The sequence below is a fragment of the Anoplophora glabripennis genome, unplaced genomic scaffold, assembly GCF_000390285.2.
Source record: "Anoplophora glabripennis isolate ALB-LARVAE unplaced genomic scaffold, Agla_2.0 scaffold446, whole genome shotgun sequence".
In the NCBI taxonomy this organism is placed as follows: domain Eukaryota; kingdom Metazoa; phylum Arthropoda; class Insecta; order Coleoptera; family Cerambycidae; genus Anoplophora; species Anoplophora glabripennis.
The window spans coordinates 288212-300916 of record NW_019416578.1 but is presented as its reverse complement, the minus strand read 5'-3'; the positions used below and the strand labels follow the sequence as shown (position 1 = coordinate 300916).

General features: G+C 35.0%; 3 protein-coding genes across 4 annotated transcripts; 2 read left to right on the top strand and 1 right to left on the bottom strand.

Annotated features, from left to right (window-relative positions):
* The first annotated feature begins 277 nt into the window (after positions 1 to 277).
* Positions 278 to 5145, top strand: LOC108908757 (zinc finger protein 845-like). 2 transcript variants are annotated; one of them, XM_018712884.1, is made up of 5 exons: positions 278 to 299; positions 483 to 633; positions 697 to 999; positions 3192 to 3505; positions 3728 to 5145. In XM_018712884.1, the coding sequence occupies exons 2-5, from the start codon at positions 502 to 504 to the stop codon at positions 4842 to 4844; spliced, it is 1866 nt and encodes a 621-aa protein (XP_018568400.1). In that variant the 5' UTR covers positions 278 to 299; positions 483 to 501; the 3' UTR covers positions 4845 to 5145. The 2 variants fall into 2 exon arrangements, 1 of the variants encoding a protein (XP_018568400.1); XR_001964380.2 differs by lacking the exon at positions 278 to 299 and having other exon boundaries at positions 431 to 633; positions 3728 to 4924; positions 4990 to 5145.
* An 811-nt stretch (positions 5146 to 5956) lies between these two features.
* LOC108908739 (zinc finger protein 26-like) lies at positions 5957 to 8460 on the top strand. Its single transcript, XM_018712865.1, has 7 exons — positions 5957 to 6176; positions 6235 to 6546; positions 6631 to 6920; positions 6979 to 7153; positions 7223 to 7378; positions 7457 to 7657; positions 7880 to 8460. Exons 1-7 carry the CDS (start codon positions 6017 to 6019, stop codon positions 8113 to 8115), a joined length of 1530 nt encoding a protein of 509 aa, XP_018568381.1. The 5' UTR covers positions 5957 to 6016; the 3' UTR covers positions 8116 to 8460.
* A 3087-nt stretch (positions 8461 to 11547) lies between these two features.
* Positions 11548 to 12392, bottom strand: LOC108908738 (vacuolar protein-sorting-associated protein 25). Its single transcript, XM_018712864.1, has one exon. It carries the CDS (start codon positions 12166 to 12168, stop codon positions 11635 to 11637), a length of 534 nt encoding a protein of 177 aa, XP_018568380.1. The 5' UTR covers positions 12169 to 12392; the 3' UTR covers positions 11548 to 11634.
* Positions 12393 to 12705: the final 313 nt, after the last annotated feature.

Below are 12705 nucleotides of genomic sequence, written 5' to 3'. Positions count from 1 at the left end.
ATAAATTTGTAAATAATTCCTTATTTACCCAACATTTATCTCACAGATAATGTTAGTTTAACATAGTCAACGTTCTAAAAATGAAGAATCCTGAACAAAGTGATCAATAAAAAAAAATAGTTTATGGTCCACCCACCAGGAGCAAACTCGGTACTAGCGTTTTCCCTCTGCATAATGCAAGTAGTATGATGAATTCATTTTCACTTGTTTTATCGCGTTTTTTTGCGAGGATAACGGTTACGTCATAGACTTTACAAACTATTTTCCAAGGTCTATGTGTTACACCGTGTTTTTTTGTGGTACGGTACATCTAGTTCATTCCTAAGGAAAAAAAAAATTAAAACTTCTTTTCATTTAATTTGTTCAATAAGATTCGTTCAGATCTTAGTTCTTCCCATAGGGCTTCCTAAAAAATTCATGTGGCTACACTGATTGAAGGATACGTTGAGGTTATGTTGACTCTGTTTGTGTTTCTTTTCTAGGTTCCTTTGCGAATATTGAATGCTGAAGACCAAAATGGAAAGGTTAGGGAAATCTTTCTGCAAGCTTTGCCTCAGTGTTATAAGTGACGGAAATTTTAGGGTAATAAAAGAAATTATCAGAGATATTTTGAACTTTCTGCTACCTGGGCTGGTAATAAAAGCAGCATACGCTGTAATTTTAAAAAAAACCGAGATTTTTCGTTACATATTTCAGATCGAGCAAGAAAAGAACGAATCTCTAATATGCAACGCCTGTTTCATGAGGCTGTTTGCCGCATTTAATTTCAAGACGAACTGTTTGGATATCGAAGACTGTATTTTTCCTTACGTTGACTCTGAAAGGGGATTACCTGTTGACTTAGGAGAAATTTATCTAAAGGAAACAGGCAAAGAACATTTAAAAGTTATATTAGAAGACGAGAGGATCTGTCGATTGTGTATGCAGGTAGTTGCCTCTGGGTTTACGTCAGTAAATGATGTGGATGCCGACATGCTCTGTGGGTATATTCCGGAAGTAGTAAGTATGTTATTGATTTTGGGTACGTTTTTGTTAAAATTATTTTTTTACACGGGTGTTTATTAATAGTCCAGTTACTCAGGGTTTTTGCCTCCGAATTCTTTATAACTGAACTGATTGACATGAAATTTTGACTGAATATGGGGAATGCCTCAAGGAACAAAACTTACATAGTGCCGTAGTGTGCTTTTGTCCTGGGGGTGATTCCCACCCCTTCTTGAGGGCGGAAATTTTTAGGCCTAAAATAACCACAGGAATCGATAGAGGAGTCAATTTTAAGTAACAAATGTTATATAAAGTTTTTTAGATAATCCAATACTTTCCGAGTAATTCGTCATTGAAAATGTTGATTTTTTACTGAAAAACTACTTGGTTTCGGACAGTTTTTTGCAAATAACTCTGAAACCATTGGATTTAACGAAAAAGTTGTAATGAACAAAATGAAAGGTAATAAAAAAACAAATCTAATAGTATTATTTTGTTTTTCTCTAATTGCAATATAAACCGAGTTATGGATTTTTAAACATTATTATATGTTAGCTAAAAACTAAATTGGAACCAGTTAACGTTAAATAAAGCCAAAACCATAAATTTTAGGGAAAAAACTATTTGAACCTTTAAAAAAGTACTTTGAAAAACCTTTAAAATGAGCTGTCTTAAAAGTCTTTAGAATCAAAATTAACGGAAATATGATCGAAATAACATGAGTCTCATTTTTTTTAAGAAAAAATTAATAAACAAATCAGTGCCTTTGGCGACAGAATTAAAATTAAATGCAATCCATTTAGATTTTTTTAATTTATCTTCTAAGAATATGTTCTATGTCTTTGGCTCACTTACAAAGCATGATTTCGAAAAAAACTTAATTTTTGAAAATGTTAATTTTTCAAGTTTTTGAAAAAAATTTGATTTTTACGCTGTGACTTAAAAATTAACGGGTGTATAAAAAAATACAAGAGTTAAAAAATTTTGCTTTATTTTTGCTGAAGATTTTGCTTTTTTATTATTCCTATAAAATTAATATTAATCGAGATATCGCCATTTTAAGTTTTCATATGAATGAGAGAACCACCCTTTTCGAGCCATTTAAACCCTTCAAACTTAAAAATGAAGGGCTTACAAAAGATCCACTCAACAGATCACATAGCCTTTACAATTCCCTGCAAAATGATCTTTTGTGCGTTTAAAAATTTTAAAAAGTAAGAAAGTTATCGTCATAAACACGTGTATAGGTGATAATTTTAGGAAAATATATATAAATATATAAATAAATATAAGGGGTAGTTTTTAAGGGTTGCAAAGTTACAATCAATTAAAAATTATTTTATAAGAAGGGAATAAATGTTTATTCAATACGAATGAATGCACATTTAAAATGTTTTTTTACTCCTTCAATAATATTTTTTCATTTTATTTTCGAAAGAAGGGGTATTTTTCGAGGGTTAAAAAGTTGTAATCAATAAAAAAGATTTTGTAATCAAGAAATCAATTTTAATTTGATAAAAATGCATGATTAAAACCTTTCAAGTTGAAAAAAAAGTTTTTATATTATTTTCATTCAAAGGGGTGGTTTTTAAAGGTTTTTCCGGGTTGAAAATTTGGGATACATTAATTTTCATGTTAGATAGCACATGAAATTACTCATACTGCATAAATAAAAAAGATTTGATTATATAAAATGCGTAAATTCATATTTTTTCTTTTTTTTCCAATAAGGGGTGGTTTTCACCCTCAAGAACAAAAAGCACACCTAGTGCATATATAAGTTTTGAAGTGGGGGGTAAGATGAGCTTAATTCTAAATTTTGAGAAAAATCAATGCAATTATAAAAAATTCGGAGGTATTACTATATTTTCAGCAACAGTAACTGGGCTATAAGTACTTGTACAAACTTTAAACGGTGAATCTTTAACTAATTTTAAGATAAAAAGTTCATACGAGCATGGGTCCGCAACGGCTTAGTTCTTAGATACAGAGCGTCCAAAAAAAATGTTTGTTTGGTATTTGACGAAATTCCGGAAACTGGGAGTATTGATGATGAAAAACTCAAATATTTACTTAATTTTTTGTTGAATATTAGAGGGCGCCACATTAATTAAATATATTGTGTTTCACTCCGTATAATTTTTTGACAGAATGTATATTAAACGGCCCAATTTTTTATTGTAGTGGACAGTTTTTTTTTCTTGTAGAATTTCAGTTTCACCAAAGAACCAGCCATATGCGAAGTTTGTCTCGATTCACTGATTACCCACACGAGTTTCTTAAAGAACTGTTTGGATGTGGAACAGAAAATCAAAATTATTTGCGACAACAAAATCGTAGAAAGTCCTACCTATATTAAACAGGAAGACGCTGAAATAAAATATGAAGGAAATTATACCCACACGAGTTGCTTACAGAACTGTTTGGAATCGAAGGAGGAAGTTTGTAACGATAAAACCGTAGAAAGTCTGCCTTTAATTAAATCTGAAGAAGTAGAAATAAAATCTGAAGAATATTACAAGTAAGTCCAATGAATTTTCAATTCTTCATCGAAATAATTATGTATCGTTTAGAATACTATCAACTTAGACTGTATACCTTTTTATTTACATTTTACAAAATAGCAAAAATAGTTATTTTAAAACAAATTAGTTTTGCTTACAATTAGTAACCTGTAAATAACTATTTTGGTTGGCGTTTGTTCCCCCCGTTTTCTATCATGCATCAATTAACATTTTTTCAGCACAACTGATTTCCGATATGGATGTGCAGCAACAAGTACTACGCTTGGACAATACGGATCAGAACACACTGTATATAAATGTGATTCGTGCAGTTATGAATCCTTTCAAAAGGGCTATGTTACGCAACATCAACTAAGACATAAACACATCCCCGAAGAGCAGATGTTGAAATGCGATTCCTGCGATTTCAAAACCGGACATAAGTATTACCTCAAACGTCACCAATTAAAGCACAAGAACATCCCCGAGGAACAGTTGTATAAATGTGATTCGTGCGATTATAAAACCGTTCATAAGTATTACCTTACGCAACATCAACAAAAACACAAAGACATTTCCGAAGGACAGATGTTGACGTGCGACTTGTGCGATTATAAAACCAATCAAAAGAGATATTTGGCGCGACATCGGGTGAGGCACGAAAACACCCCCAAAGAGCAGGTGTTCAAATGCGATCTATGTGATTATAAAACCCACCAAAAGAGGTGTCTTCTACAACACCAGCTGAGGCACGAAAACATCCCAGAAGAGCAGATGTTGAAGTGCGATTCGTGCGAATATAGAACCGGTCGAAAGACTTATCTTAAACGCCATCAACAAATACACAAAGACATCCCGGAAGAGCAGATGTTCAAATGTAATTTGTGTGGCTATAAAACCGGTCAGAAAAGGCTTCTTGTGCTTCATCATTTAAGACACACGAATATCCCTAAGGAGCAGACGTTTAAATGTGATTCATGCGATTATAAAACCCGTAGAAAGAGGCTTCTTAAGCGTCACGAACTGAGACACAAAGACATCCCCGAAGAGCAGATGTCGAAATGCGATTCGTGCGATTACAAAACCGTTTATAAGCACAACCTCACACTACATAAGTTAAGGCACAAGGACATCCCCGAGGAGCAGATGTATAAGTGTGATTCGTGTGATTTCAAAACCATTTATAAAGATTACCTTCGCCGACACCACCTTAGACACAAAGGCATCCCCAAGGAACAGATGTGGAAATGTAATTTTTGTGATTTTAAAACCGTCTATAAGCACAACCTCGCACAACATCAACTAAGACACAGAGACATCCCTGAAGACGAAATGTTAAAAATTTTGCTGTTATAAAAACTCCAATTATTTACTTGTTTGTTTATTTATTTCTCAAAACAAACCTAATCCAAAACCACCTGGAAAAATAAAAAGAGGTATATACTTTTTCAATTAATTTAAAGAAATATTTGTCTAATAATTTATGGCAAATTTGTTTAAGGTTTTAGATGGAAATATGTGCATCCGTTAATGGAGATAATACTTTAATTAACTTTAATAATATATATACAGGCATGTGATGACCATAAAACTATATAATTTAATAAAGTTAGTTGGTTTTCAGCGCACAGTTTTTTTTTTATAGTATTTTATACGAAAATAGCAAAAAATGTTATGAATTGAAATGAATTTTAAAGATCAGGATCTTAAACTGTTCACTGTCAATCGAATCAACCTTTGGCACACATGTAGGTCTTTGGATTGTCTGTCTTTTCCATAAATTTCATCAACATCCATTGCTTTTTGCAATAATACGCAATTTTCGAAAACTGATATTTCCGCGTTCGACCTTTATTTTACAGGTAAGAAATTAGTGAAAAATGACTAGGTACCTTAAATTGTAGGTAATTTAATTGCATTCAACACAAAATCACTAATTTTCCCATAGATGTCTACTAATAATTTTTTCAAGGTGTTAATATCTAATGCGATTGGAGTATTAATAAAAGTACTCACATTGAGAAAATATTAAATATCAGAACAACTATAAAACATGGTAAAAGTTAAATTAGTAGGTTATAGCATTCTTTTATATTATTCCGATCCTGCTGAGAAAAAAAATTTGTTTTCACATCTGTATTTATAAGATCAATGCATTCATGTACGTATTTTGACATTAGTTGCTTTCGATTTGTATTAAATCCTCATTTAGCTGTTCTCAGCTGTTTGGACGTCCGATTTGAGAAAAAATAACAGGAACTTACCTCCTTATAGATGTTGAGTGACACCGCGAAACATCAATTCTGAAAATTATTTCTTCATTAGTTTTTTAGAAACAATGGCGTCATTCTTTTGGGACATCTGCCAGTTCTGATCACAAATGAATTAATGTTTGTTCTCACATCTATATTTCTAGGATCAATGGAACTTTGCTCGTATTTTGACATTACTTCAAATAATAACCTAACCTTATCATTTGTCAATGTTTATCGAAGCCTAAAAAATATTTTAAATCATTAAAACAAGCCATGGACGCTTCAGCGGAACGCCTAGAAGTTAAAATAAACCTAAAAACAGAAATCAAACAAGAAAACGATACGCTGATAAGTGTACTTCCAGAAATTCATCCTGTTACCAATGAACCCTGGATAGACTTGAACAAAATAAAATCCGAGCCAGAGAATTTAGGTAAACCAAAAATATAATATTCACAATGTACTTATAGTATCTGTCCTGTTGGTTTTAGATGTCGAAAACGAAAGCAACTACTTTGTGACGAACAGCGAACTGCGGAGTATAACCGACATAAAAACTGAAGGTGTTGAAGTAAGATCAAAAGCCGAGAACGGCGCAGCCTCGAAACTCGAAAGAAAACGGAAAGGAACTGCCAGAGGAGTCGAAAAAGCATGTCAGTACTGCGGCAAGACTTTCCGAGATTCTCACAAGCTTAAAAAGCACGTTATGGATCACACGGGTGAACGACCGTTCAAGTGCGAGCTGTGTGACAGCGCTTTTAAAGAGAGATACAACTTGTCGGTACATATAAAGACGCATACAGGTAGGAATAAATATTTCGTTTTCGCTAATTTCGCCTTTTTTTTTAATAATGAACGATTAAACGACTGCCGTCTTCTCTCCCAAGGTGACCGCCAGATACAGTGCCCCGAGTGCAACAAGACCTTCATTGTCCCGAGCGCCATGAAAGCTCACATGCGCACCCACTCGAAGGAGAAGCCGTACGTGTGCGACGTTTGCGGCAGGGGCTTCTCGCACAGCGCCAACCTCAAGCCGCACGTGGCGACGCACAGCGAGGAGTTCCCCTTCCACTGCCTGGAGTGCGGGAAGAGCTTCAGGATAAGGAAGGGCCTCCTGCGGCACCTCAGGGGCCACCACGCCAACTGCACGAAGGAAGGATGCGAGTTCTGCGCCCAGGTGAGCACCCTCCGTCCTTTACGAGACGTATTTTGCTTTGTCACGGGTCGTTCCGTAGTTCGAGAAGGTGAAGTACAAGCCCAGGAAGTACGTGAAGGCGGCGGAGAAGATCAGGGAGTGTCCGGTCTGCCTGCAGACGTTCCGGTACTATATGACGTACAAGAATCACATGCGGGCGCACAACAACGAGAACTACACGTGTAGCTTCTGCGGGAAGTCGTACCTGGACAGAGGTAAGCTTAAAGTTGATTTTTGCGGCAGGGTGTAGTAATCCAAAAAAAAATTCAATTATGCTTTTACAGCCGCTCTGCGGGTGCACCTCCGCAATCACACGGGCGAGACGCCGTACGTCTGCGGGGTGTGCGGGAAGAAATTCAAAAGGGGCGACAGCTACAGGTACCACACGTCGACGCACAGCGAAGAGCGGAAATTATTCCATTGCGACATTTGTAACCAAGGTGAGGCGAATCGGCAGTTTATTTTTACAACAGAGCGAAAGTTCCATGTTAAAGTCGTTAAAAAGGGCAATTTTTTAGACTACACGCATCGCAGCAGCCTCTTGAAGCACAAACGGCACGTGCACGAGGACGAGAGGCCCTTCCAGTGCGGGATCTGCGAGCGGCGATTCAAGACCCCACAGGTCCTCAGGGGGCACCTCAGGACGCACAGCGACGACGGTTCTAGGCTGCCGGCGCCCGAAACGTGCCGGATATGCGAGAAAAGCGTGGATAAAAGAGGTAAGGGAATATTTAACTTGTTAAGTCAACTTATACTTATCTGTTAAACTTCAATCAAACATCAGCACCACCTAGTCGTCACGTGATCGAGGAAACATTGTGACATCATTTAGTGTGACCGAGAACACAATCCGCTTATCGTCCTTCTCGGTAGCACTAAATGACGTCACAATTCACCCGTTTCCAGTATTTGCTTGTCAATCGCAATGTTTGTCTTTTAAGGATTCAAAGCTCACATGAGGACGCACGGGATATCGACGTTCAAGTGTAAAAGGTGCAAATGCGTCTTCGAAGGCCAAGAAGCGTTCGACGCCCACGCCAGAGACGGTTGTCTAAGGTATAGGAACAGCAGGGTAGACGCCGCGGTTGGAAAGTTAGTAGATGTGTCCGATTTGAAATCAACTGAAGATAATTATAGGGGCGGGAAGGAAGTCGACACAATAATAAAAAGTTCGTAGCTGTGGGGTTAGGCTTTATTTAATTATAGTGTATGTGTATAAATGTAACAGTTGTGTAACAATTATTTATGTTGATTATATATATATTTTTTAAAATGGTAAATAGTAGTGAAATAAACTTATAGAAATATAATTGGTTACAAATTTGTTTACATTTTTTTTTTTAAACGTGTCAAAACTTCAATTTTGACAATTGTTACCCGCAATGAGGTTCAAATTCTTAGAAGACCCTCTTGGACGTCGACCTTCGGTGGACCACAGTCCATATAGTCCAAGCAAATAAAATTTTTACTCGAAAAAAGTCCTATCCGCAAGATTATTGTAAAATTGTCTAAAGGAACATAATACAAGACATCTCTCATCTCGTGAGTCAAAAACTTATTAGCTAACTTTTTTATTTGAACAAAAAAGTGAGGAAAACTGTTTTTTCACTTTGCAGGGAAAACCATCAATTTTAGCGAAAAGTGACTCTCAGACAGCTTGTAGGGAGTAAAATTATCTACAAAATGAGACTTGTTAAATTAAAATCGGTTAATAAACAAAAAAGTTATTGCAGAAAAACCAGAAAAGTGCCTATTTTTAAATTTGTTTATAACTATCGCATTTATTGTTAAAATTTTATAAAACCTATGACAAGTTGAGGGTTTTGTCATACTTTGCCAAAAGTGGGCGCTGTAGGTGCAATAGTTTTCGCACAATTCAATTTGTTTGTAACGGAGGCTCCAAAAGTTATGAACTTTAAGCCTCTGTACAGGCGTTAATTTTCCATCAAATATGATTCTGAAAGTGCATAGTAATCTTAAAGACGTAATTAAGCGACCTATTAAAAAATATCACCAGTTTTTTTAAACTGACATTCTCAAATTGTGCATTAAAAAAACGTGCGTTTTTCGCTTATAAACAATTTGAATAAAATTATTGCTATTTATGCTACCTCACCGAAAATAGATGCAATGGATAGCTGGCAAAAAAATACAGTTTTAAAATGAAAAAGGACCCTCTACCACCAACAGGAGCCAAGATAAGATTTTTTTTTAATCATAGCGCAATTGTTTATAAATATTAAGACTTGAATTTTTCGCAAAATACAGTTTACGGCGTAAACTACGATTTCCCGTGAATTGCATTGAAAAATGTGGAAAATTAACAACTGACGAGCCCTTTAAAGAGAAGGTACTCGCTAAGTAAACTGTCTGGCGGCATGGTGGTGGGGGAAGCTCATCCAAACAAGTCTATTCATTGCAGAAACATTTTTTTTAAAACTGGGGTAGCTCGACGAAAAAATAACTGGGCATATTTACAAATTCGTACAATAGCCCTGAACTCCAGAAAAAATACATCTTTTATAATTTACAAAAATGTCACATGAAGCTATCGTTCATTTAAAGTTATTTTTTTACATATTAAGGCAAAGTAAACTTGTTTTTTTTATTTTGTTAGCTATTTCATTACGATTTAAATGTAAAATTAAAGTAAAAATTCATAAATTATTTTCAAATTATTATTTCTCATAAAAATAGAAAAAATTTTTAATTTTAAATTGTTGTATTATATTGCATTACTTATATCTATTATTGAAAATGGTTGTGATTAATATTTTTTTTAATTAATTTTGATTATATTGCAAACATTTGTTTGTATAAAATTAGTAATAAATATAATAAAAAAACTTTATATATTAAAATTTCAAGAAGTTAAAATTGTAATTTTATCGACCGCATTATTTTTATTAACATTTTTTAATTTTGACAATTTTGCAATAAATTCAAATGTTTTTTATTCTTTTTTAAATCTTTTAACAATAAATAATAATTTGAAAATAATTTGTGAATTTTTACTTTAATTTTACATTTAAATCGTAATTAAATAGCTAACAAAATATTGAAAAAACAAGTTTACTTTGCCTTAATATGTAAAAGAATAACTTTTTAAATGAACGATAGCTTCATTTATTTATTTAATAATAGTAAAATAATTCCGAAATTGAAATTTTAATTAATATTTCGTTTAACAATAATTTTTGTGACATTTTTGTAAATTAAAAAAAATTAATTATAAAAGATGCATTTTTTCTGGGGTTCAGGGCTATTCTACGAATTCGTAAATATGCCCATTGTTATTTTTTCGTCGAGCTACCCCAGTTTAAAAAAAAAAAAAGTTTCTACGATGAATAGAAGCCGAGATATTGCAAAATTTACAGCGCGCACTTCCCCCACCACCACGCCGCCGGCCGCCGGACAGTTTACTTAGCGAGTACCTTCTCTTTAAAGGGCTCGTGAGTCGTTAATTTTCCACATTTTTCAATGCAATTCACGGGAAATCGTAGTTTACGTCGTAAACTTTATTTTGCGAAAAATTCAAGTCTTAATATTTATAAACAATTGCGCTACGATTTTTTAAAAAAAGATTCTTATCTTGGCTCCTGTTGGTCGTAGAGGGCACTTTTTTTATTTTAAAACTGTATTTTTTTTCCAGCTATCCATTGCATCTATTTTCGGTGAGATAGCATAAATAGCAACAATGTTATTCAAATTGTTTATAAGCGAAAAACGCACGGTTTTTTAATGCACAATTTGAGAATGTTAATGTCAAAAAAACGGTGATATTTTTTAATAGGTCGCTTAATTGCGTCTTTAAGATTACAATGACGCTTTCAGAATCATGTTTGATTGAAAATTAACGTCTGTACAGAGGCTTAAAGTTCATAACTTTTGGAGCCTCCGCTATAAACAAATAGAATTGTGCGAAAACTATTGCACCTACAGCGCCCACTTTTGGCACACTTTTAAAGTATGACAAAACCCTCAACTTGTCATAGGTTTTATAAAATTTTAACAATAAATGCGATAGTTATAAACAAATGAAAAAATGGGCACTTTTCTTGTTTTTTTGCAATAACTTTTTTGTTTATTAACCGATTTTAATTTAACCAGTCTCATTTTGTAGATAATTTTACTCCCTATAAGCTGTCTGAGAGTCACTTTTCGCTAAAATTGATGGTTTTCCCTGCAAAGTGAAAAAACTGTTTTCCTCACTTATTTGTTTAAATAGAAAAGTTAGCTAATAAAAGTTTTTGACTCACGAGATGAGAGATGTCTTGTATTATGTTCCTTTTCACAATTTTACAATAATCTGGTGGATAGGACTTTTTTCGAGTTTCTCTTTTATTTTCGCTAATTTTCCTGATGTAATAACTTCGGCATTTTCAACACAAATGACTTGAAAAAAATTGTAAATGTTTAAAATATTAATAAAATAATGTCAAAGTTTGATCAAACTCTAATCAATTTGTCCCACTCATAAAAATTCATGAAGAACGCCTGAAAATCAGCCTCCTAATGTGATTTCCCCCCTCACGACCGAAAATCTACAAGAATGAAGATAAACAATTATGACAAAAAGCGTTTTTCAGTTATTAAAGAAACACCAATGGGAACGTTAATAATAATTATTCAATTTCCAATACATACATTGTGAAATTTTTGTAATTCGCATTACTCTTCACCAAAATGGTAGTTCTTAAAAAAACTTAACACCCTGCACCTCGTCGTCGAGTATAACCTCGCACTTCCTCTCCTTCTCCAGAACTCTCAACACTTTCACTAACACGTCCTGCTGCATGCCGTAGAACTCCTCTCCCTGCGTATCTTCCCCCTGCGTCAGCTCGTACAGAGTCACCACCGTGTTCTGCATCCCTCTGTTGGAAATGTACTCGTAGATGGTAGAAGCCCACTCTTCCAGCGTGTGCCAGTAGACCTCCCACCGGTTCTTCGCCTTGTCCAACGGGGCGGCGTTCCCGTGTTTCTGCAGCTCCGTCAGGATCGAGACGATAACGTTGTGTTCTAGTTTCCTGTTGATGGTGGAATTGTTGAACAGTGGGAACTGGGACGCCTCCCTGACGTCGATCACGTAGGTCTTGGTCTTCTGGCAGTAAGTCAAGATGAGGTTCTTCCACGCCGTCACCTGTTTGGCCCTCGTCTCGGGGTATGGCTGTAGGGTGAAGAAGGGCGGGAAGCTGTACTGCCACGGCCACTCGATATCTGTTTCGGACATGATAAAAGGCGTTCGGCAAATTTATTTTAATTTGACTTAACCTCAAACTGTGACTGACATTTCTGACATCACGCGGTTTTGGTAGTTCAAATGTCCACGGAATAAATTTATCATAGTAAATATTCGAAAATGGTGTTCCCTTCACATGGATTATGAAAACTCGATTGCCTAATGCCTATTGGTTATTCGCTAATTTTTGCCACTCACAGTCAATGTTTATATCATGTTTATATCTTTATAGACGTTGACCCACAGTAGCCAACTGGGAATTAAAAATTATCACTGCTACATTCAGCTGACAGAACCAATGGGTTAGGACGTATTCTTTTATTCATCACTTTGATTGGGTGGATTCCGTCCATAGCATAAAGAGGGATAATCCCCTCGATCGCGCGGTCTGTTTAAACAATCCTAATTTTTTTATTGGCTTACGTAATTCATGGCATCCAAATGAATAAATAAAATGTCTACGACTTAAAGAACGCTGTAAATGTCTCGTCTGATCTGAAACTAAGACCGCTAGAGGGCAGCCCTCAT